The following is a 25,357-nucleotide window of genomic DNA, read 5'->3' on the forward strand; positions in this document are numbered from 1 at the left end:
TCAAGTTGCAGAGAGAGGATGAGACACTAACCCGAATTTTTTAGTGTGGATGATGATCTCGATGATGTGTGTAAGGAAACTTTTTTTGTAAAGAACGAAGTTTCGTGTCATGTTTGTCCTAAGTCAGGTAGTGAAGGGGGAATCACAGGAAAATTAGTAGTTCCTAGGAAGCTTCGTGAACTATTTTTGAAGTTAGCACATTATGAGCAAGGACATTTGGGAGTAAATAAAACTTTCAAGTGTATTAGTAGAGCGTACTTTTGGCCTAGGATGAAAAATGACGTGAAGAGATATGCTTTAAGCTGTCATGAATATCAAATTGCCAGGAAACCGATTCCAGTAATTCCCAGAGTTCAGTTGTGTAATATTCCTTCAGTACGCAAATCTTTTGATAACGTAATTATAAATATGTTCGGAACTTTGCCTAGAAGTAAGGGTAGAGATGATTGCATAACTAATCTTGAGTATTATAAAAACAATCTAAGAGATGTTTGGTAGCTAGCGGAGGAGGATGGAAGCACTTGGCACTTAGCGAAAGAAAACGCGAGAGGAAGTCAAGGAGAAATTAAAGAGAAAATTGATCTTAGAGCAAAAGAGAGAAGTTTGTGTGTAAGAGATAAAGTTTTAGTACTAGTCCAGAAAGAAGGTTCCTCTTTATCTCAATTTCGAAGGTCCTCTTTCAGTGTTAGAGAAGAGGGGAAATATACATTATAGAATTAATGTGGGTAAGAGTAGAGCAAAGGCAATGAATGTAAATTTGCTTTAGAATTATAAACAACGCCCCGTGCTGTGGCCTCCGCCCGTGTAACACTGTTACTGAGTGAGATTAGTTTTGAGAAAAACACAAGAGGTGTTTTAGTATTTATAAGTTTTAATCAGAGTTCAGAAAACAGAAATAGTAAGAGAGAAGGATAATGTTATAGCAGATAGCCTCTCTAGTTTTTTCAGAATGAGTAGCCTATTGACCGTTTTCTGTTTTGGCACGAGTGGTTGATTGGATGAAAAAGTATTAAAGCTTTATGCAGAATTGTTTCCCTGCTGTTTAATTCTTGCTTCTCTTTAGAAAAAAAAATAAAATCAGTTGATTTCATTTTTTTTCTCTTTTGGGGGGCGCGTGTGATGGTAATTGCTTCCTAGCAAAGAACGATAAAGGAAAGGAGAACGCATTTTCGAGAAGTTCGGCAGCAAGGAGGCGTTAGCGCATTGTGTTGGAGGTGCCTGTTATCATGATGGTTCTAGAATCGGCAGGAGTGTCATGGAACTCGTCGGGACGTGAGAAACGCCGCTATTTCTGATGCAATACCTCGTCTAGATTCATCTAAGAAGTTCTAGAAATCCCTGGAGTCTGTCAAGTTCGCCGTAGGCTCCGCCCCCAGAGTGCCGTATAAATACGACGGTCGTAACAGGAGAAAGCAGAGATCGTAAAAGAGAGACACCAGTTAGTCACAGAGAGATATCCTCAGTAAGAGCCATAGATCAGATTATCAGTGAGAGATCAGCAGCAGCAGAGATCATCCGAGAGAGATAAGAGAAAAGGAATCATCGAAGGATTGGAAGAAGAGTTGTTTGAGAGTTGGTTGGATACTGGACTAGTCTTCAGGAGTGGACGAATTATCTCGTGTTATCTCGATGCAAGCAGACTTCAGAGAAGAAAAGGTCCTGCCAGAGGTTTTGGGGAGTTCCTGCCTTTCAAGTAGACTAGTTTCTGCAATACGGAGTCAAGAGGACGTCTGCAATCACCGTTTTCCTTTTGAGAAGCCATCCCTTCAAATTGCCAAATTGACTAGCAAGTATTTGAATTGCCTCACTGTTCCCCCAGTACATGCAGTGTAAGATTCTATCTCTTTATGTAAATAGGAGATTCCATTCTGCATTTACCTTTGTTAGTAAGCTTGTAAATAAACCTTTGTTGTGTTAGTGTTTCTTTCTATATTTGTATCCCCAGTTTCAACTGTTGGTGTTGAAATATATTTTTTTTATTATTCCATATCGAACCTGAAGCGGACCTCTCTCAGAGGCCGTAACATAGGGTTTAAGAGCTTCTCTACTAAATGGAAAACCGTCCTAAATAACAATGGGAACTTTCAGTTAAGGATTTGTTAAAGGTTTATCTTTATTTATTTTTTATTTAAGGTAAATAGAATACAAGCAATACGATAAGTTGTTTTAAGGTAATTAAAATACAAACAATGCGATTGAGTTGTTTCTTGAATAACTACACTTTGGGAGAGGGAGAGAGAGAAAGTGGTAACATACAAAACTGCCGTCGGGCTTTTTTTCAACAAGTCGACGTTACTCATGAATTCGAACAATATTCATTTCGAAAAACTGCTTATTCGAATATTTTTTATTTCGATCAATTGTAAATTCGAACAATTACACATTCGAACTATTGTTTTCGAATATTTGGTTTTCGGAAATTTTTTTTTCGAACAATTACCTTTCGAATAATGTTTTTTCGAAAAATTGTTCGCACACGGTTAAGACCTCAGGTTTGTAGCTATGAAAAATACAAATTGTCTTAGAAAATTTGTCATATCATATAGAGGGCACAATCATTTTATCTAAGACTGATGGAGAAGGACTACCCTCAAAACACTTAATACTTGACTCCCTTAAGTTAAGATACAGTAATAAACACGATATAGAAGTCTACTCAGTTCCAAGTAAGAAAGATGAAAATAAACAAATTAATATTGCAAAAATAAAATTTACAGGCCAAGATCTCCCACTCAAAATCAGGACAAAATAGAGAAGTGCAACGATTTATACCAAAACCACTTCAGTGCACTCAATGTTCTAAGTATGGGCACACATACAAAAAATGCCATGATAAAGCAGTATATGTGCAGTGTTTGCATCAGACACCCATACTACTAATGTATCAATTGTGGACAATCCCATCACGCAAAATCTAAGGAATGTTCTTATTATCAATACAATGCAGAGCTCCAGTAGTTGATACGTAAATAGAACAGGAATGACAGTCAAAGAAGCTAGACTTGAGCTAAAAGTAAAAGGAGTTAATAATCCATTTAAAAACCACCCTTTTGCAAGTGTAACTAAAAATCTAAATATCGATCACATTAATTACAAACAACAAGATAATATAAGCGTACAAATTAAGTCTCATATCAATAATACTGAACCCAAAAACAAGCTAAAAGAAAAAAAGTGAATATTGGAACTCCAACTACACCAGGAGAACCTTTTAAAAAAGATTTTGTACTAACTGAAGTAAACCCGGTGTAACCAGAACCAAGGTTTTATTCAGTAAACAATTCCACTACAGTAGTACACTGCAAACAAAACAAACACGTCAAACAGACATAAACATAAATAAACACTTGTGTTAACTAAGAAGGTACATAAATCACACTCCTTATGAAAGACAGTATAACCAAGAATATACACAAAACATATAACATGCAAAGGGACAACATAAGTAACATATACAAAGAAACAAGCAACGTACCATAATCTGGCGAGTCTACAGCTGTAATGCGAGACACGTCAGCAAGGAACCACAAAAGTAAACAAAAGCTATAGAGACCACCACAAGTGGAAGGAAATACACAATTATCCTCAATCCCAATCAGACAGCCAACATTTTGACAGTAAAGAATCAATTAATCACTCTTTACAATTCCCAACAGATAATACTAATGAAAATCAATACCATTAAACCAAACCAAAATATAACTATCACTCCCCAACCATCCACAAGACTCAAATATTCCACTAATAACAATAGAGCAAATAACCCCTGAAACCAACATTCCTTACCACTACAGAAAAGGACCAATAGAATAACAAAACCAAAAATGTCTAAAGCTGAACCAATAACTAACATCACCAAACATGCTTCGTCTTGTGGTTGTAATGAGTGCTTCGTAGGTACACATAACCAACTAACCACCAAGACAGAGGACACAATACGAAATTGTATAGACAATTTTATTAAATTAAGAACATGCCCTTTAACACACCAACATGAGAACAAATTATGTTCTGAATCCTTAAAATACAAAAAGGAAATTATAAATTAAAAAATATACATTAATATTTAATTATGAAAAACAAACAACTGCTGAACCTAATAACCAACATACAAATACAACAATTAAAAAACCACAAATAAATTCAAATGCATATAAACTTCAAGACAAAGTAAAATTGGCTATCAATTTACAGAATTTGACACCAGTTCCTCCCAATAATGGAATATAAAACTATTTAATGGAATATAAATGGCCTTTTAACCCGACTACTTCTGGGTGAATTACAAAAAATCCTATGAGACCACAACCCAATATGTATATGCTTACAACACATAGGATCTAACCCCGCCTTACACCTTACATCTTGTTCGGGTTGCCCCAGGTCCCTCAGTGTGAGGCACCTCTAATGTCTACCAGAGAGTTGCTAGTACATCTTCCGGTATATTATGCATCTTCCAATCTTGGATGGCCTGGGATGCAGCTGAGATATTTGTCGAGCTTCTTCTTAAACACATCTACGCTCACTCCTGATATATTCCTCAGATGAGCTGGCAATGCATTGAATAGACGCTGCATTATCGATGCTTGTGCGTAGTGGATTAATGTCCTGTGTGCTTTCCTTATTTTTCCTGGTATAGTTTTGGGCACTATTAATCTACCTCTGCTTGCTCTTTCTGATATTTTTAGCTCCATGATGTTTTCGGCTATTCCTTCTATCTGTTTCCATGCCTGAATTATCATGTAGTGTTCTCTTCTCCTTTCTAGACTATATAATTTTAGTGGTTGTAGTCTTTCCCAGTAGTCAAGGTCCTTAACTTCTTCTATTCTAGCTGTAGAGGACCTTTGTACACTCTATTTGTGCAATATCCTTTTGATAGTGTGGGTACCATATCATATTGCAATATTCAAGTGGACTACGAACATATGTTTTATAAAGCATAATCATGCGTTCAGCTTTTCTTGTTTTGAAGTGCCGTAACAACATTCCCATTTTTGCTTTACATTTTGCCAATAGAATTGCTATTTGATCATTGCATAACATGTTCCTATTCAGCATCACATGCATAACATGTTCCTATTCATCATCACACCAAGGTCTTTAACTGCTTCCTTATTTGTGATTGTCTCATTATTAGGTCCCCTATATGCATTTAGCTTTCCTTCGCTGTCTCCATAATTTATTGATTCAAATTTATCAGAGTTAAATACCATCCTATTTACCTCTGCCCAATCATATACTTTGTTAAGGTCTCTTTGTAGCGCGTTCCTATCTTCATCATAAGTAATTTCTCTACTTATTCTTGTGTCATCGACAAAACTACTCACTACCGAGTCCTTAACATTACTGTCTATGTCTGCAATCATAATAAAAAACAGTATTGCAGCTAACACCGTACATTGTGGCACACCGGATATTACCTTAGCTCCTCAGATTTCTCATCGTTTGCAATAACTATCTGTTTTCTGTTGTGTAAAAATTCTTTTAACCATCTTCCTACTTTATCCACGATATTGTGTTTTCTAATTTTCTTCGCTAATATATTATTGTCTACCTTGTCAAAAGCTTTTGCAAAGTCTAGATAAGCCACATCTGTTTCATTTCCGCTTTTCATATTTTTGTATATGTTCTCACGGTGGACTAACAGTTGGGTTTGTGTACTTTTTCCGGGTACAAAACCATGTTGTCCTATATTAAACAAATTATTTTTTATTAAATGTTTCATAATATTTTTCTTCATTACCCTTTCATACACTTTCATAATATGTGATGTTACGACTCACAGGCCTATAATTACTTGCCTCTAGTCTTGATCCACTTTTGAAAGTAGGGGTAATATATGCTAATTTGTGCTCATCATAAATCTAGCCTGTATCTACACTTTGTCTTAATAATATTGCAAGTGGCTTTGCGATAGAATGAACTACTTTCTTTAACAAAATAGCAGGAGCACCATCAGGACCTGCAGCAGCTCCATTTTTACTTTCATTAATAGCCTGCACAAAATCAGCTTCATTAATATCTATGTCAGCTAAATATTCACTATTTTCGTCCCTTACTTCTGTATCATTATCTTCATTATCAATTTTAGGAGTGAATTCTCTCTTATATCGTTCTGCCAATATGTTGCATATTTCCCTTTTTTCATTCGTTAATCTTCCTTCAATTCTTAGAGGGCTTATTTCTATTCTTCTTTTATTCATCTTTTTTTGCGTACGAGTATAATAGTTTGGGGTTTTGCTTGATATTTACTAGGGTTTTTTCTTCCAAGTCCCGTTTTTCATTTTCTTTTATTGTATAATCTTTTGTTCTGCATTTTCTATCTTACTTTTTAGTTCTATAACTTTCTATGCATTTTTTTCTTTTGCAAGACTTTTCCACTTTCTGATTATCTGGAACAAGATCCTTCTGTCTCTTGGTATGCATGACTGATCTTTACCTTTCTTCTTCGGTATATATTTTTCCACTTTTTTCTCTAATATTTTATACAGTATCTCCGTATTTACTCTTATGTCATCACTTACGAAAATGTTATCCCAATCTTTGTTTAATTCTTCATTTATTTCTGACCATTTTATATTTTTACTGTAGAAGTTGTATTTTCCATATCCTTCCCACTTTTTCATTTCTTGCTTATCTCTGTTTTCACTTGCTTTGGAATGGACTGTTAATTCTATGACATTATGGTCTGAAATACTCGCATTATAAACTATTATTTCTTTAACATAATTCACCTCATTCACAAATACTAGGTCTAAAGTATTTTCCTTTCTTTTTGGCAGGTGATTTATTTGTTGAATGTTGTATTCTAGTAGCATATCTAATAGCTTTTCGAATTGCCTCTTATCTTCTGTACTACTATTACTCTCTTTTTTATATGTATAAATACAACCACAATCTCCTATTCGTTCTTTCCAGTCTACGAAAGGAAAGTTAGTCTCCAGATAGGAGAATAGTCCAGTCCTTGTGATTTCTACATATATCATCCAATTTTTTATTATTATGTCAAACTCTTAAGTATTAGGGGGTCTATATATTACTATGTTCATTAATTTTTCAGATTCAAATTCTACCGCTATTAGTTCACATTCTGAGTTACTATATTTCTCATATATTTTTCCTTGTTTTTTGTCTTTCCCATATATTGCGGTTCCCCCTTGGATCCTTTTTTTTGACAGTACAGAATGGCTTATTCACCAACTGATGGTGGAAAACTAGGCACAGCAATATATGTTCGTAATAGTATCACCTATGAACTTTTAAACATACTATCACAATCATATCAGATAACACCTATCAAATTATATATGCTGGATGAAAATATGATCTCAATTTGTAACTTATACAACCAACCAAATTTTAGTTTGAATTCCAGTGATCTATCAGCATTAATTAATAATCTACATGAACCCCTACTTATAGTAGGAGATTTTAACACTCATAGTCCCCTTTGGTATAACAGTCACCTTGCTGACACACCAGGAACAAACATAGAGAAATACGTATTGGAGCATGACCTATGCTGCCTAAATGAAAGTGATGTGCCAACTTACTTCTCCAATACCCACTTAACCTTTCATTAGATATCTCGCTGTGCTCAGTCGACTTAGCTGAAAGACTTGAGTGTAATGTCCTTGATGTCTCGTATGCCAGCGACCACTTCCCCTAGTCCTTAATTATTTAAATAATCCAAAAAGCAGATTGGGACATTTACAATCTACATACCAGAAATATACCACCATTTCCGCATAACCAAAACCACAATACAGTATGTGAATTCTTCACATATCTCATGATAAATCCTGCTGATAAAAACATACCTAAAACAAGGCCACACCCAAATAAATCACCTGTCCCATGGTGGACTCCAACCTTAGCAACTTTAAGCAAAACCAAACACGTATCAAGTCGAAATCTTAGCAGACTTAAGACATGGCTCAAAGCCCTCAACAAATTCCCCAACCATACAAATATTCTAAACAAGATAGTGGTCATCAACATAACAGTCAATTATATTAAACCTTCATATAACAAATATACGTAATGCCAAATTTCAAAAACTTGTAATATCTAAGACAATATTGCCATGTAAAAATTATGTATCAAGCTTGTCAGAAAATACATCTATGAAAAATACATGGCAAAAAATAAGGAAAATTAACAGAAAATATATAAGACACCCAAGAAGTGCAATAAACCACAATCGGAAACTATATCATGACCCTTATGAAATCTCGAATATAATAGGGAAACACTTTGAAAACATGAGTGCCTACTCCAGTCTAAGTGAACACTTTCAAAGTATAAGAACACAGGTAAAAAATAGTATACTCAATTTTCAAACTATTGAAGATGTAGAATATAATTACATATCTATTTAATATGGGTGAACTAAACAGTGCACTAGATTCATGTCATCCATCAGCCCCAGGCCATGATAAAATATAATTTGAAATGATACAGAGACTAGCCCACATTGCCAAATCATATTTACTAAAATTCTATAACACCATCTGGATGAAATTCGTTTTTCCAGATAAATAGAAACATGCTAGCATTATCCCTATAAACAAACCTGGGAAAGATTCAAATAATCCATCCAATTATAGACCTTTATCTTTGACAAACTGTCTATGTAAAATACTAGAAAAAATGGTTTAGTCATGACTAACATGTCATAACAAAAAATTCAATTCTAACACCGACGCAGTCAGGATCAATAGCTGGTCGATCAACCCTTGAAACACTAACCTGTCTAGAAAAGGATTTGATCAGAATAAATTAACAGTGGCAATATTTTTTTCATATAGAAAAAGCATATGATACAACATGGAGACACAATGTAATGGAAAAATTTTTATTAACAATTTTCTCTCGGATAGAACTTTCCAAATTCGAATAGAAAATTCTTATTCAATGCTTATGAATTGGAAGAAGGAATCCCCCAAAGCAATGTCTTAAGCTGTACTCTATTTGCTTTAGCAATCAATGATATTACAATAAATTTACCAAAAGGAGTTAAAAACATTTTGTATGTTGATGATTTTACCATATATTATACAAGTAACACGCTAAGACATGCCCAAAGAATGCTCAATACAGCCGTCACAAATATTACTAACTGGGTAAATTCAGTAGGATTCTAATTTTCAATAAACAAATGCAATAATTTTCTATAAAGATAAAAAATGCTTAAAACAACAAACAATTAAGCTTTATCTTTATAATACCAAAATAAAATTCTGCACAAATGTTAAATACCTAGGAATGGTATTTGATCAGCACCTGAATTGGAAAGCACACCTCAAATATATTAACCCTCTTACACCGACTGGACGTATTTTACGTCGACATTTTTTGTCTCCCGTGTGCCGACTGGACATATTTTACGTCAACTTACTTTTTTTTAAAATTTACAAAAGTTTTTTTAAAATTCGCGGAAAAATACTTATAGGCCTACCAGCCTAAAACTTTTGAATCACGCGCCTTGGGGGATGCTGGGAGTTCACGGATCAAGGTGTTGTTTTGTTTACAATCGATACGCAGGCGCGCAAGCGCGAATTTCTTTCTTGCCGCACTAAAAAGTATCTGTGACACATCTCGGAAATTATTTCGTCACTGACATAATTTTTGTAGTACCATTGTAAATTAGCCGTTACATGAAGTATTATATATGAAAATGTGCGCATTTTTATGTAGAATACAACAATAAAATACTCATGATTGTAGCTTTTATCAGTTTTGAGATATTTTCATATAAATAACGATAATTGCCAAAATTTCAACCTTCGGTCAACTTTGACTACCGAAATGGTCGAAAAACGCAATTGTAAGCTAAAACGCTTATATTCTAGTAATATTCAATCATTTACCTTAATTTTGCAACTAATTGGAAGTCTATAGCACAATATTTCGATTTATGGTGAATTTATGAAAAAACTTTTTCCTTACGTCCGCGCGGTAACTCTTCCGAAAAAAATCATACATGCGATTGTGGTAATGTTTGCACCATTTTAAAATTAGCCGTTATATAAAGTTTTATATATGGAAATGTGCGCAATTTCATGCACAATACAACTAAAAACAACCCATGGTTGTAGCTTTTATCAGTTTTGAGATATTTTCATATAAATAACGATATTTGCCAAAATTTCAACCTTCGGTCAACTTTGACTCTACCGAAATATTCTAGTAATATTCAAGCATTTGCCTTCATTTTGCAACAAATTGGAAGTCTCTAGCACAATATTTCGATTTATGGTGAATTTATGAAAAAAATAACGTTTTCTTTACGTCCGCGGGGTAACTCTTCCGAAAAAATCATACGTGCAATTGTGTTAATGTTTGCACCATTTTAAATTAGCCGTTACATAAAGTTTTATATATGAAAATGTGCGCAATTTCATGTAGAATACAACAGTAAAATAATTGAAGGTTGTAGCTTTTCTCATTTTCAAAATATTTGCATATAAATCACGATAAATAGAAAAAAACCACGTTCGGTCAACTTTGACTCTACCGAAATGGTCGAAAAACGCAATTGTAAGCTAAAACTCTTACAGTCTAGTAATATTCAGTCATTTATCTTCATCTTGAAACAAAGTCGAAGTCTCTAGCAAAATATGCCATATTGAAAAAAATTATCACATACCAGCTGGGGAACCAGACGTAACACCATGCTAATGTCATACAAAGCAACACTACTATCTATAATAGATTATTGTTGCCCAATATATTCATCTGCCTGAGAAGCTACATTAAAAACACTAGGTGCATTGCATCATGAAGGGATAAGTTTGTGCACGGGATCATTTCGATCATCCCTTATAAACTCCCTGTTAGTAGAAGCAGGTATATTACCCCTAAAACATCACCTCAATTTGATAACTGTGCGTAGGGGCCTTTCACTTCAAGCAGAAACATCTCCTGTTGCTACCTGCATTCTGAATTCTAATTAAAAATTAGAAAACTACAAAGAATCAAATATTTAATAAATTCACATAATATTAAACCAATATTCCATCCAGCAATGGAAATCTACCACCCTTGACTTTGAAGAGTAAAAATATGTAGTACTGCTCTATCATAGATAAGTCTTCCCCCAATATCATCAATATGCACTGCTGAACTCGCAGCCATACAAATAGCACTAGACATAATTTCCACCATAATTTTCAGTGGCTCACGAAGTGCTATTGATGCTATAAACAAGTATAAATCTACAAATCACCTTGAATAAGACAGCCAAATAAAAATACGTCAACTTATTCAGTCAGGACTATTAATAAAAAAATACTGGATTCCAGCACGTGGGAATTGAAGGAAACGAAAAAGCAGATACAGCTGCCAAATTAGCTTGCACTATCCCATTAACAATGACACATGCCCCAGTATCAGACTGGATAACCTCACTTAAGCCTCTAATATGTGAAGACTAGCAAACTGATTGGACATCAGTGCTAACTAGATATAAACTGAGAAATATGAAAAGTGAAGTTAATTCATGGATGTCATCTTAAAAAGAAAGAGCTAAAGAAGTTTTATAAACAAGACTACATATAGGCCATACTAGCTATTCACACAGTCATTTGATGTCAAATCCACATGCAGATCCAATGAAATGTAGTACATGCCAGACACCAATGACTGTCCAACACTTATTAGTTAATTGTCCAACTTGGAACCATCAAAGAAACTTATATTTTTGAAACTCGACATTAAAAGGCATTCTTGCTGAAGGCAAATATTTCATATTTAATAGGATCATCACGTTCCTAAGTAAAACCGGTTTCCTAAATAACCTTTTTATTTCAGGATTAATTCCTGAAAACCAGCCCAAGAAGAGCTGTTGTTAGGCTCAGATCTGGATAAATTAATCCTTTGTTATAATAATAATAATAACAATAATAATAATAATAATAATAATAATAATAATAATAATTAACCTCGAGGAGAGGATCCTATTCACCCTGTAAGTGAGAAGGTTCATCTTTTGCTTATCCTCAAACCAAATCATGGAAGCTAATTAAGGCAGTGGTTTGACCATAGCAGGAATATATTTTTATTATCAGTTTTAATATAAAAACTATTTCAGTGGAAATGGATATGTAGTGTACGAATACATTGGTCTTGTTTTTTTTCAGGTAAGTCCTGCTCAGACTACTACAGTTACTTCCTCTATGGTTAGGGAAGTACAATTCAACTTGAATGCTCCAATTCAGGTGGATAAACTAACAAATTTCCGAAAGTATTCTGAAAGTCCATCATTGGCTGGCCCATTAACGTCAGCTTCATGTACAAGTGAAAGCTCAAGCATTCCAGCACCAATCAGTCAATCTCTGATTTCTCAACAATTGGCTTTTAAAGGTCCAGACCTATGCAGCACTCCTAAATCAGATAATTCAAGTAAACAGATGGAAAATAAGTCTTTGCCATCTGGTGATTCTTTGGCTTTGAATATGCCAAGCACAGTTTATTCAGGATATAGCACAATAAACACTGCTTTTTCTCCTGTATTTAGTAATGAACCAGACAATGTCTTTGGAGGCAAGAGTCCTGGATTCCTTGACATGCCTGGGCAGTCACGTAAGTTTTTGTGAATTTTTCTTCTGTCGTGCATTTTGGTAATAAGTTTTGATTACTTTTAATTAAGATAGATATGTACATTAATTCAATGAACCAGTTCAGGAACAAAAGCACATATTAGGTAGGTAATCCTTGCAGACTAGGATGTACCCTTTAATTCATGAAAAAGTTTTTGTAAATTTTTCTTCTGTAATGCATTTTGGTAATAAGTTTTGATTGCTGTTAATTAAGATATGTACAGTAATTCAATGAACCAGTTAAGGAACAGAAGCACATAATAGGTAGGTAATCCTTGCAGACTAAGATGTGACCCTTAATTCATGAAATGTGTATATTTTGGTTTTTAGATATTTATTAGCTTATTTTACATGTGTAACTTTTCAAGTAATTAAATAAAGCTGAAAGCTTCCTACCAAGGTAGTAAAAAAATTCAAATTTTGTGGCAGTGCCACTGTTGCTAGTGTTAGAGAATAAGACCCGCCCACTTTCAGGAACGTTGATTACTAAACTGCAGAGAGAACCAATTCGTTTACTGTTAGCTCCCAACTAACATCGATGGTTTTGGGCAGTCATCTTTCGTCATTTTCGGATATTTTTCCAGTATCTTTGGTGACGTACTTAATTCTTTTTTGTGGTTAACATAATTAGCCAGCAATTATGTTGGATTCAAGCTCTTGTAGCAGTAGATATTGTTCAGAGGGGTGTAACTAGAATGACAAAGTTCCCTTATGATTCACACACCAAGTGTGTCAAAATTAGGGACCAGGATTTTTCAAGGAAATTAACTTGTTCAGAATGCGTAGATTTAGAAATCTATGCAAATGGAAGGCATTAAAATATCTATGCAAATGGAAGGCATTAAAATCACATTTAGACAAACTATCTAGAGCAGTGGTTCTCAACCTTGTTTACCCCATGCACCCCTTTCACCATATGTCAGAATGTTGAGCCTTCCTCTAGCGTAGCCTACCCCATACCCCATCCTAATGTAACAGTAGTCTGTGTTTTTTAGTTAAATGCTGCGCATTTACACTACATATCAGTTTTTATTTCTGGCTCTTCGTGCATCTTCTAGTATCATAATAATATAAATAAAAATATATGTTTACAAGCAGAGAAAGAATTAAGTGCATTTACCTTGCATGATACTGCTCCAGTAATTGAATGTTTTGTCTTGTTTATATTTATTGTGTGTGGGATGAATGCAAAGAAAATGTACAGTTTATTCTTTAGAGAAAACGGATGTTTTGTCTCGTTTATATTTATTTTGTGTGGAATGAATGCAAAGAAAATTACAGTTTATTCTTTAGAGAAAACAAAGAAATAAACAAATTATTATAAGGGGCACTACAAAATATCTTACATTCCATTCAGACCCTTCATATCAAGAAATAAATTTCTCCCATGACATTGAGCTTCGCCTGTGGTCACAATCCCCACCCCCCCTGAAAACATGAAATTCCCTTGGTCGGTGGGAACCCCTGAATTCTATATATAGGAATCGGAAGGCAGCTCTTAGAGCCGAAAGTAGAGTGTCTGTAGAGGTTTTGCCTGTATTAGTTTAGGATTTACCTAATGCTCAACCTCCTATTACTTCCCCAATTGTTAGCCCTCCTACATCTTTACCTGTAACTCCAATTTCAGGCTTCCATGATTCCAAACCTGACACGATTGCCAGTCTCGATGTAAAGTTTGATTTTTTCACTATCGGGATTATGGAATTGGGAACTTCTTTCAGGTCTTTTGTGAAGAGATCATCTCTCAAAAGTGATAGTGCAGTGCACAGTGAAAGTGTTGTGATTCCTGAGACGGTGGCTGTTCGGGCCACCGGTTCTCCTAGATCAAGGTCCTTGTCTCGCTTCCGTGCACCAAGGAGAATACACATTTGAAGTCCAAAGGAGGCTGGTGGGGCTTGCCCTTGACATTTGCCCCCACTATTGTGCCTGTTGATTGTACCCAGGCAGCGACAGAGCACCATTGGAAAGGCATCTCTTTTGGTGCACACCGACTGTTGTTGGACTCGACAGACTCTTCCCCAGACAAGAGACGCCATTGTCATAGATCTTCCATCTCCAGACCACTAAAAAGGCATGCTGCACCTGCTGACAGTTTTCCTCCTCCTGTTAAGAGATATGGAGATTACATGATACGGAAGCTCATCACCGTAATTGGGATAGCCCCGAGTCCTCCGGTCAGGAGCTTTGGGCCCTGATTTACCTGTTAAACATCCATCTGTTTCTGAGCCTCTGTCTTTTTTGGACCCTGTGGCTTCTGCTCATGATCATCGCCCTGCTTTTCTGTGCGTACACATGTCCTCTCGGTGCCTGTCTCAGGCCACTCAGCACCCTTATCAGGACGCTTTGCGCTCATATCAGGCAGCTCGGCGGTCACCTCAGACCACTTTGCACCCTTCTGAGCGCCCCTGCAAGGGGCTGGGTGGCACCAGTAGCTAGTTTTTCAGCACCAGGATCAACTCCTTCGTCGTCGGTGCCTCTGAAACGGCAATTAGATGAGTTAATGGGCTTTTTAAGAAGAAACATCTTATAAGAGCAAGGATAGTAACTTGTTCCCAATTTTGTCGGAAGAGGAAGCAGTAGAACGAGACAGCTCCCTCGACAGCTTATTCTTCATTAATGCAGTTCTTTATGGAGAACTATCCAGATTTTTTCGTACATGCTACTCCAGCAACTCCTGCCTCTACTTTCCTTATGGGGAAATCTCCTGAAGGCAGACTTCCACAATGGTTTTGTCTTCCTCTTCTAAGAGGGTTCTTGGAGAAGTGGAAAGTGGCTAGCCAGTAAGAGGGAGCAAGGGAAAGCTATTTTTGTGATTCCCCCTCTAAATTCATCAAGAAGAGGTATTGCTTCTACGTGACAAGTGAGGCTCCTTTCTTGGGATTTTCTGCCTCCTCCTAGGGGAACTTCTTCGGTCTAGTGGACACGACTTTTGCTGCTGCCAAGATTTTCTTCTCTTCACCAGAAATTATCACTTAGTGAAGATCATTCTTAAGATCTCAGAAATATTTGGTTTCTTAGACTGGACTGTGGGTGCTTTAGCGAGAAAAATGGAGAATTGTCCTTCACTAGCAGAAAACCTAGCTGGAGACTGGCTCGGAGTGTTGTTTTGTGCAGACATAGCAGTGAGGAACAGGTTGAGTGAGATAGCTTCCCTTTTCTTGATGGGAATGTTAAAAAAGATAAAACTGTGGTGCTCTTTTACTTCCAGAACTAACACAACTACCCAGAAATCTGCCATCTTGTTCCCGCCTTTCCATAAGGCTTACATTTTCCTGCAAAATACAGTAAAAGACATACTGTTGGACCTACAGAATAAGTCCTCCACTAACTTATTGACGAGGTCATCCAGAAGATCAAAGGAGCCTGTGGCTTCTTCTTCCAAGTTGTTCTCTCCTTTGCAGTCTTAGCCCTTTCGAAGGGGAAGGACCAGACCACAGACTAGACCGAGAATTAACTGGTGGCCTTCCTCGAAACCAATCAAGAAGTCCTCCATTAAATCTTCATCTAAGAAATGATTCGTCTGTCTTCCATGCCTCTGCAGTTGCAAGGCTCCTTCATTTTTGGAGGGACTGGAGCCTCAGAAGGGCAAAATCCTGGGTAGTCCAGGTATTGAGAGTTGGCTACTCAATTCCTCTCAAAGAGAAGCCTCCATTAACCAACTCACCAATTGCTTCAACAGCATACTTAGTGGAAGAGGTGTTAGATCACTGCACAGAAGGGTTCTACAACCAACTCTTTGTAGTCCCCAAGTCACCAGGGAGCTGGAGGGCCCGTTCTGGACGTCAGTCTCTGAATTTCTTTGTTGTTAAGACGAAGTTTCACATGGAGACCATCACCTCAGTCATGTCCTCTTTACATCAAGGGGACTGGATGGTGACTTTGGCTATGGAGGATGAACATTTCCACATTCCCATTCATGCAGAGTTGAGGAAGCTTTTTCGCTATGTGTTTCGGGGCAAAGTTTTTTTTAATTTCAGAGCACTTTGTTTCTGTCTGACTTCTGCGCCTCAAGTATTTACGAGGGTACTAACTCCTCTTGCAAAGTGGCCTCACCTGATGGAGATCGATGTCTCAGTATACCTGGACAACTGGCTTCTTTGTTCACCCCCAAAGGCACAGTGTGCAGAGGATTAGAGGAAACTTCTTCTTTTGACCAAAGAACTGGGAATTTTGATATATGTCCAGAACTCGCAGCTTACCATCTTGGATTTTTGGGGTTTTTCTCTCCCCCAAGAGAATAAACTTTTTCCCTCAAACAGTCTGAGAGATCTTAGACCCAAAGTCCTGCTCAGCACTACAGTGGATGAGCCTGCTGGGTACTCTAGTATCAGTGGAGACCTCGTAAAGCTAGGCAGGCTTCATGTATCTGCTTCAGTTTTACCTGAAAGTGGTATGGTCCAGGAAGACCCAGCAGGACTCATTCATCTTCCCCATTTCTGAGGAAATAAAAGCAGAACTTCAGTGGTCTTCTGTAGACAGACTTCAGGAAGGGAAGTCTTTCTGACCTCAGAACCCAGAGCTGGAATTTTATTCAGATGCGTTGAATGTCAGATGGGGAGCCAACCTAGGAACTCAAAAAAGATGGTAGGCAAATGGATAGACGATCAAAAAATCCTTCACATCAGTGTGATATCCAGAAAAATATTTGCAGTGTTTGCGGACAGCACAACAGCCCTGCAGGGAGCTTCTTCTCTGGGCACAATAAGAGCAAGTGACAGTCCTTAGTTATTTTGTACGGGGGAGATCGAATGTCCTCGTGGATGAATTAAGCAGAGAAAATCAAGTCCCTCCAACAGAGTGGACATTAGACCTCCAAGTATTCAAGAGTCTTTGGAGACAACATAATGTCTCTGATGCTGAGATCACTACATATAACCCAAATTGCAGACTTTCTGTGGTTTCTGAAGTCCTCCAGAAAGTTATCCCCCAATACCATCAAGGGGTACAGATCAATGCTGAGCTCTGTTTTCAAACACAGAGGTTTGGCTATTTGGCTCAACCAGGACCTTAGCAATCTATTTAGATCATTTGAAACTTCCAAATTGGAGAGTTAAACAGGTAGTCTTGTGGAATTTGGACGTGGTACTGAAGTGGCTCTTAGGTAACCTTTTGAACCGCTCCGTTCGGTATGACTAAAGAATCTTACAAAAAAGTACCTCTTCCTTGTAGCACTGCTGATGGTCAAGAGGGTCAGCGAACTTCAGGTGATAGACAAAAGAATAGGGTTCTCCCGAGGAGATGCTGTCTGTTCCCTTTCTTTGGGATTTCACACCAAAAATGAGCATGCAAACAAACCTTGGTCGCATTCATTCACTATTAAAAACCTGATGGACATCAGTGGCCCAGAGGAGGAAGAGTGACTTATGTCCAGTGACAGCTCTACGCTACTGTATTTGCAGAGCTGAAAAGATCAAAGGGCCTGCAAATAACCTTTGGTGTTCTGTGAAATGTCCGTCCTGCCTGATGTCAAAGAACACCATTTCCTTCTTTTTGAGGAATCTTATAGTGGAGGCACACATGAAGTTAAAAAATCGCCACTTCTCTTGCTTTGAGACATATAAAGTCTGTAGAAAGTATTATGCAGTCTACATTCTGGAAATGTAGGTCAGTGTTTGCAGTACATTTCCTAATGGAAATCAAAACATTTTTTTGAGAATTGTTCTACTTTGGGTCCTCCGTTGGTGGCTGGCATGGTGGTGGGAGAAGAAGCAAAGGGGGCAAACTGTCCCTCTACTATCCTCTATCCTTGGTTAAGGTGTCAAGTTTTTTGGGAAGCCCAGGGGTACTAGTTACCCGGAGTATCCACCAGTTTGTCATGGTAGGGTGGTATTTGATTTTGTTGACGGTGCAGTTGATAATTAGTTTTTATCTGGTCTACGACCAGGGCAGGGGCACCATGTTTATAATATTTGTCACTCATCTGGTGTACCCCCATGACTGCAAAGTTTTCCAACTAATTAGGAGCGATCATTGGCCAAAACTGCCACGCCTTCTGCAGGTTAAGGGAGCAGTAATCATTTGCAGCACTCACTCACCTGGCAAGGTACAATAAGTATTATGAAAATACTTGCAGAATATATTAATTTTCCTGTTAATGCCTTTAATATAATTAACATCCATGATTCCCACCGCCATCAATGTGGAATCGGCTATGTATATGTAATTACTTGGTAAGTTACTTAAGTAAAACTGACACTTTATAATAAGTTAGGTTATACATATGCTTACCAAGTAATTATATTATCAGAGCCCTTCCCTCCACCCAACAGATGGACATGGGAGGCCAAATGAATTGGTTCTCGTTGCAGTTGTGTACCAATCGTTCCAGGAAGTGGGTGGGTCCTATTCACCTTCACTAGCGATGCTAGTGGCATCGCCAAAAAATTTGAATTTTTTACTGCCATGGTAGAAAGTTTTCAGTTAAATGTAATTATTAGGTAAGTATATGTAAAATTTTATTTTATTATAAAAATTTAATTTTTCATGCCTTGTTAGGAAATTCCCATTACAGCAATCATCATTCTTTATATTGCTCTTATAAATAAGATGGGAAAGTATTACATATAAGGCAGTCCCCGGGTTACGACGGTCTCGGCTTACGACTTTCCGAGGTTACGACGCTTTTCAATTATATTCATCAGACATTATTTCCAGGGTTACGACACATGTTCCAGGGTTACGACGCCTACAACACTCATCTGGCAGATGAAATATGACACCAAAAATGCAAAATAATCAATATTTGAAGGTGTTTTTGATGAAAAATGCCATAAGAATGCAGTTTACATAGTTTTCAATGCACCTAAAGCATTAAAAGTAAGGTTTTTTTAGGATTTTTGACGATGTTCCGGCTTATGACGATTTTTGGCTTACAACGCGTCTCAAGAACGGAACCCCCGTCGTAACCTGGGAACTGCCTGTATTGAATAAGCAGATGGTATTCTAGTATGCTTTAAGGGGAAATTTAGGTAGAAATTATTACTAAAATAGAGTAGGTTTTGTCAAATGTCATTGGTGATATATTCAAATGCTTCCTGCTGTATCATGGGGTTAGTTCATAACCTAGGCCAGATGGGAATCCAGGCAGGAAAAATACAGGACAGTGAAGAATAGAGAGAATTAATTTCATGTGTTAACTTTGTAAAGAAGATAGCTGACCGAAGATGTTTATGAAGACAATGAAATTTTTAAATGCTTCATATCTATTGCGTGTTATTCTTTGATACTTTGCAGAGGAAAGTGAATCAGATAAAGGAACATCTGGCATTGGTTTCTCCTTGTTTGGTGATTCGGCATCCCAGGAAGAAGAGAATAGCAATTTCTTCTCATTTGACTTTGGTGGAAGCTCCACACACACTGAAGATAGAGGCAGCACCTCAAGGGGAGTCTTCTCACTATTTGGTTCAGACTCTGCAGATAACAGTGAAGATTCTAGCTCAGGAGCTAATTTCCGACTATTCTAATGTAATAAGGAATGTTATGACTTATTCTATTACACTAAGGGAAATGGTGATTTATCAGTGGTTTTGAAAATTAAATGGTGATATTGGTTCTACCATATTTTATTGAAATATTTTGTGGTAAAATTATATGGACATTTCAAGAATGTTAGATAGTACATAACTTGATGATTAAATGTGCTGTTTTCTGTTTTAGAATTGGTTTCATTTTATCATTTGGAAATATCGTATTATGAAAGACAACATATCTAGTTTGGCTGTAAAATACCTGAAGGCATTTTTGTAAGGCATATATGCCAGTATTTTCAAGTGTAAAATTAAAGTTAGCTAGTACCTTATGTTGTTAATCCCAGTTCGTAATTTTTTTTATTTTGTTTATTATTAGGATGTAAGTTTCATGCCTTTAGTTTAGAAACTCGGAACCTAGCAAAAGAATATGTACAGAAATGATATCTGAGCATGGAATATAAGATGAGTGTATTTATGTTCTTTAAAATTTAAATTTCTGAAAGAGGTATACTTTATGGTGATCAAACCAATAATGTACACCATATACAGTACATAGATGATAGAGTAGTAATCAGTCAAGATTAACATCCCAATAAGAACAAAATACTAACAGCAGAATTTAGTTTATACCTGTTTTGAGATATGTATATGTAAATAACTGCACATATTCAAGACTGAGGAGTTCCATTTTAAGAGACATAAATAAGGTTTTGTTCTCTCATGTCTCCTTTTTATTGTACCCTTGTGAAGTAAGGAAATACAATAAACAAATATAACATAAATTCTTGAAAAAGGCTGGTGCTGTAATTTTTTTCATCAGTTGTCTTGATAGCTTTCCATTTTGTGCTTTCTCTACTGAAATCTTGCTTAGCTGTTAGCTTTAGTAAAATATACATTATCATTTGTTTCAGTTGACTTAAGGAAGGGAATAAGAGAATATAAGGAAACCACTTGAGTTGCAGTGACAATACTGGTATTAAATTCCTTAAACTTAAGGAGGAAGTCTACCATTTAATTGGGCTTGAGAATCAGTTGAAATGTTCTTTTAGTACAAGCTTTTGTGTGTAGTTCTGAATAGCATGTATTCTTTATTTTTGAAGATCCTCCAGCCAGTCTTATTATTTCTCTACATTGCATTTTTAGACTCAGCATCAGATTTATATTGCTTTATTGTAGTATTATGTGAAGTAAAGGATTACAAAGTACAGCTGTATGTTATTTTCCTCTGCTTTTATTATGTTAGATACATAATATATTATGTTTTTCTTTCACATGATTCGTCCCTCTTTTATTCATGTTTTTTTTACTTCCATTTCCATTTGTATATTACAAAACTATTTCAGTTGCCTGTCTATCTATTCTGACTCCCTCACAGGTTCCCTACCTGCATCCATTCTTTGACATTTTCCTATACAAGAATATAAACCTAAGTCTTATACATCCATATACCTTCACCTTCAATGAAAGGTATCTGGATGTTGAAGCTTGGTAACGTAGTTGTCAACTATGAGCAGGTGAGTAAAGGTGTTGGGGAGACAACCTCCGCACTCAATCAACAGTCACCTTTCCTCTGGCTACCTTGCTGTGCAGATGTTCTGGAAGAGCACAACTTGGCTGTTGTTGAAGCTTTTTGCTTATAAGTGTTTTTCTGGGTTCGACCTGTGTTCGCCGGTGAAAAGTCCCTGTAGCTCACTTTTCTAAGTATAAATAGATTCTAAATATACCAGAGAAAAAAACTAGCATGGTATGCTGAGGTTACTACCCCCAGCGCAAGCACCCCAAGGGGCGTCGATATAAAGTATAAGGGCAAATGGAAGCCAATATTCACAGGTCTTCTGCCAATTAGAGGATTCCTTTCCAAAATCCCTCTCTTAGAGAGAGCCATTGCAACGGCCACTCCTCCCTCCTCGCTCCCGCTACTACTACTACTACCCGACTCGTGCGCCATCTAGCATTCCTGTATTAGACATTGCTCTGAGTGCACGCGTTCTTTTCGTTGTCCCAGCAATTCTCTAATTTTGCGATGGCGTCTGCAGAACTTCCTCCTTCGAAGTTTGAGTATTCCAATTTATGTTTTCGTAACTTAGATGGTTGCGGGACTTCCCAATTGGCCTTCGGCCCCTTAGAAATGTATTGAGGGGTTGTCGGTTTGTCCACCATTTCGAGAGCATCAGAACGCGTGGAGCTCTAGCGCAATTTCTTAAAAATTTAATAGATCAAAAATTATTCATTATAATCATCAAATGTATCTAATATTACGTGTTTAATTATTATTCAACCAGATTTGGTTCATAGAGAGGCCTAACACGCTCTTGTCGTACTCTGGAGTCAAGGTCTGAGGGGTTAAAGAAAGGTTGATTAGTTCATAATTAGATCCCCTCCCCGCCCCCCCAGCTTCTCAAGAGCGTGTTCGGGCTTATCTCGGGGTAAAATTAATATATTATGCATGTTGATCGGTAGGCTACTAGTAGTCTATCGCATAATTATGGGACAGGAGAAAGCTTCTCTCTCCCTCCCTGATGTGACTTTCCATGATTACTGTTAATACGAACAGAGTAGATATAAATATACAAGTAGATTTAATATCACTGAAGAGGTAGGAAGAGTTGCTTCCCCCCCCCCCCCCACCCCCCAGCTTAACCGAACAAGCCCAGGTCAGACTTGGAAGGTAGGCTAGGTGTCCCAAACCGTGTACCCTTTATGGTTCTCCCCCTGCTGGCGCTACGGTGCTAGAGGGGAGAATATCAAGGATAGTAAATCTTTCTATCCTTTCACATTGTTGGACCTATAATCCCTGCCGATCTGAATCGAAAAAATTTGAATTTAGTAGGTTTGGTCGAGGGCTAATGTTCACATTATGATGTCTTAGAGGAGATTTGGCCTTACTGTCCGGTTCCGTAGTGATCTCGGAGGGTTAGGCTAGATCCATACTGGGTAGTCTCCTTAACCTTAGTTACAACTCTTCCTTGATACCTCATTATTAAATTATTATTGTATTGTATATTATATTGTTTATTCTATATTATATTGTTTATGCACATTTATGATTTTCATATCACATGAGGTTGGAGGAGTTGCTTCCTTCCCTAGCTTAACCGACCAGGCCCAGATTAGGCTTGGAAGGTAGGCTAGGTGCCCCTACCCCTATACCCTTACCTCTTCCCCCGTCCGCTCTACGGTGCTTATGGGGAGGATATCAAGGGTAGAGAGTATCTCTCTTGTCATATCGTTGGACCTGTCCTCCCTACCTAACCAGATCGAAAATTTCGAGTATGGAAGGTTTGGTTAAGTGCCCACCGCACCGTCCATGCCAGGATGTCCTTGGAGGTTTATCTGGCCTACCTGACTGGATCCATAGTGATCTCGGAGAGTTAGGCTAGACCGGGTATTTTTTCTTACACCTTATGTTCCTCTTGCAAATCTTCCATGATACCTCATTATGGTATTGCATATTATATTGTTTATTGTATATTATATTGTTTATGCACATTTATGATTTTTTGAGTACTCCATACAATTATCATAGGGATGTATTTCATATTACGTGCTTAATTTTAACTGACCAAGTTAGGATTGGTTCGGAGGAAGGCCTAACGTGCTCATGATGTCCTCAGGGGTTTTAAAGAAAGATTGATTAGTTTATATTCTGGCCTCTGGCCCCCCCATCCCCAGCTTCTCAAGAGCGTGTTCATGCCTATCTCTGCGTAAATTTAGCATAGTGTACATGTAAAATTGTTAGGCTACTAGTAGCCTATCACATTTATCACAGGAGAGAAGAGAGTCCCATCTCTCTCTATCCCGGTGTGAGATATGAATGAGTTATTGTTTAATACGAACCAAATAAAGGTTAAATTATGCACGTTGATTTCATAGCACTGAGAGATTGGTAGAGTTGCTTCCTTCCCTGGCTTAACTGACCAAGCCTAGGTTAGGCTTGGAAGGTAGGCTAAGTGTCCCTACCCCTGTACCCTTTATGCCTCTCCCCCTGTCGGCGCTACAGTGCTAGAGGGGAGGATGTCAAGGATAGAGAGCCTCTCTATTATCACATTGTTGGACCTATCCTCCCTGCCGGTCTAGATCGAAAAATTCGAATTTAGTAGGTTTGGTCGAGGGCCACTGTCCACATCATGATGTCTTGGAGGAGATTTGGCCTACCTGTCCGGTTCTGTAATGATCTTGGAAGGTTAAGCTAGATCCATACTGGGTATTATCCTTTTGCCTTAAATTCCTTTGCAACTCTTCCATGATGCCTCATTACTAATTGTATATATTATTCTTATATTGTCTATTGTACTGTGGTAAATTAAATGGTCTGGTTTGTGTATCGTCTTGGCCTAGCCTCCTTTAGTACAACCTTTAGTAGTAGACCACGTCCTCCCAGTTCAGAGCGATCACCGATCGGTCGCTGTACCAATCACGACGAGCCATAGGCCCAATCGGCCTACTACCCCTGCAGTAGTAGGCTTCACAGCTTTCAATAGGTGACCATCTCTGATCGGGTTGGGGGCCAGACGATCACGACCGGCCACCCCACATAGCACCTCCCCCCCCTTCCTCCACTTCCTAGCTTGGCTTTGCTGTACGCTATAACTCGCGGTGCTAGTAGTCTTATCGATGAACGACCGCTCAAGTTTTCACTTAAAGGGGGAAGTGAGTAGTGGGAGTGGTGGGTTTACTGGTATTATACGTAATCCCTTATGTCTCCGAGTGGATAGCTCCGGCGGCCTTATAGCGGTCTGGTACCACACCAGCCGGCGGACATCGCTCTGGATGGTGCATTTACACAGCTCCGCCGCTCGGTGGTCTCTCTCCCCAGTTGTCCGCCCCGGCTACGGGTTCAGGCTAGGAGCTACGCTCCTCCCAATAGAGGCGGGCAGGTTCAGATAGAGGAATTATCTTCCCCTGATCCGCCGCTTCAGCTCGTTCCGCCAGCATTACTTATGACAATGAGATATGAGACTGAGTAGGCTAAGCTTTGGGGAAATTCCCTTCCGAAGGGATCCAAACCAGCTCCGTCAGCGGCGACTGAGTTATCTCCGGCCTTTCGGCCGTCGACTTAGTTTGCTAAGTCGCCTGCTGCCAAGGATTCTCTCCCCCCACAAAGGGGTCGAGAGCCAAGTCCGCCAGATCCAAGGCAACGGAGTTTGGATTCGATCATGAGACCCTTGATGACAGGTTTGAGTCGTTACGACTCTCCTTGGGCTCTGACACCTTAGGCCAGGCAATAACATCTCTGGCCGAGAGGATCAGGCCCCTGGACGATATGCTGACCGGATTTCTCCACTC

General features: G+C 37.9%; 1 protein-coding gene across 3 annotated transcripts in view; it reads left to right on the top strand.

Annotated features, from left to right (window-relative positions):
• The window catches only part of LOC135219579 (uncharacterized), a 331,388-nt gene extending 310,112 nt beyond the window's left edge, over positions 1 to 21,276 (top strand). For all 3 annotated transcript variants that reach the window (XM_064256463.1, XM_064256462.1, XM_064256464.1), the window contains 2 exons: positions 12,144 to 12,585; positions 19,836 to 21,276. In XM_064256463.1, the coding sequence (XP_064112533.1) occupies positions 12,144 to 12,585; positions 19,836 to 20,065 (672 nt within the window). In that variant the 3' untranslated portion in view covers positions 20,066 to 21,276. The remainder of the gene's footprint in view (positions 1 to 12,143; positions 12,586 to 19,835) is intronic.
• Positions 21,277 to 25,357: the final 4,081 nt, after the last annotated feature.

The sequence above is a fragment of the Macrobrachium nipponense genome, chromosome 1 (genome assembly GCF_015104395.2).
Source record: "Macrobrachium nipponense isolate FS-2020 chromosome 1, ASM1510439v2, whole genome shotgun sequence".
NCBI lineage: Eukaryota > Metazoa > Arthropoda > Malacostraca > Decapoda > Palaemonidae > Macrobrachium > Macrobrachium nipponense.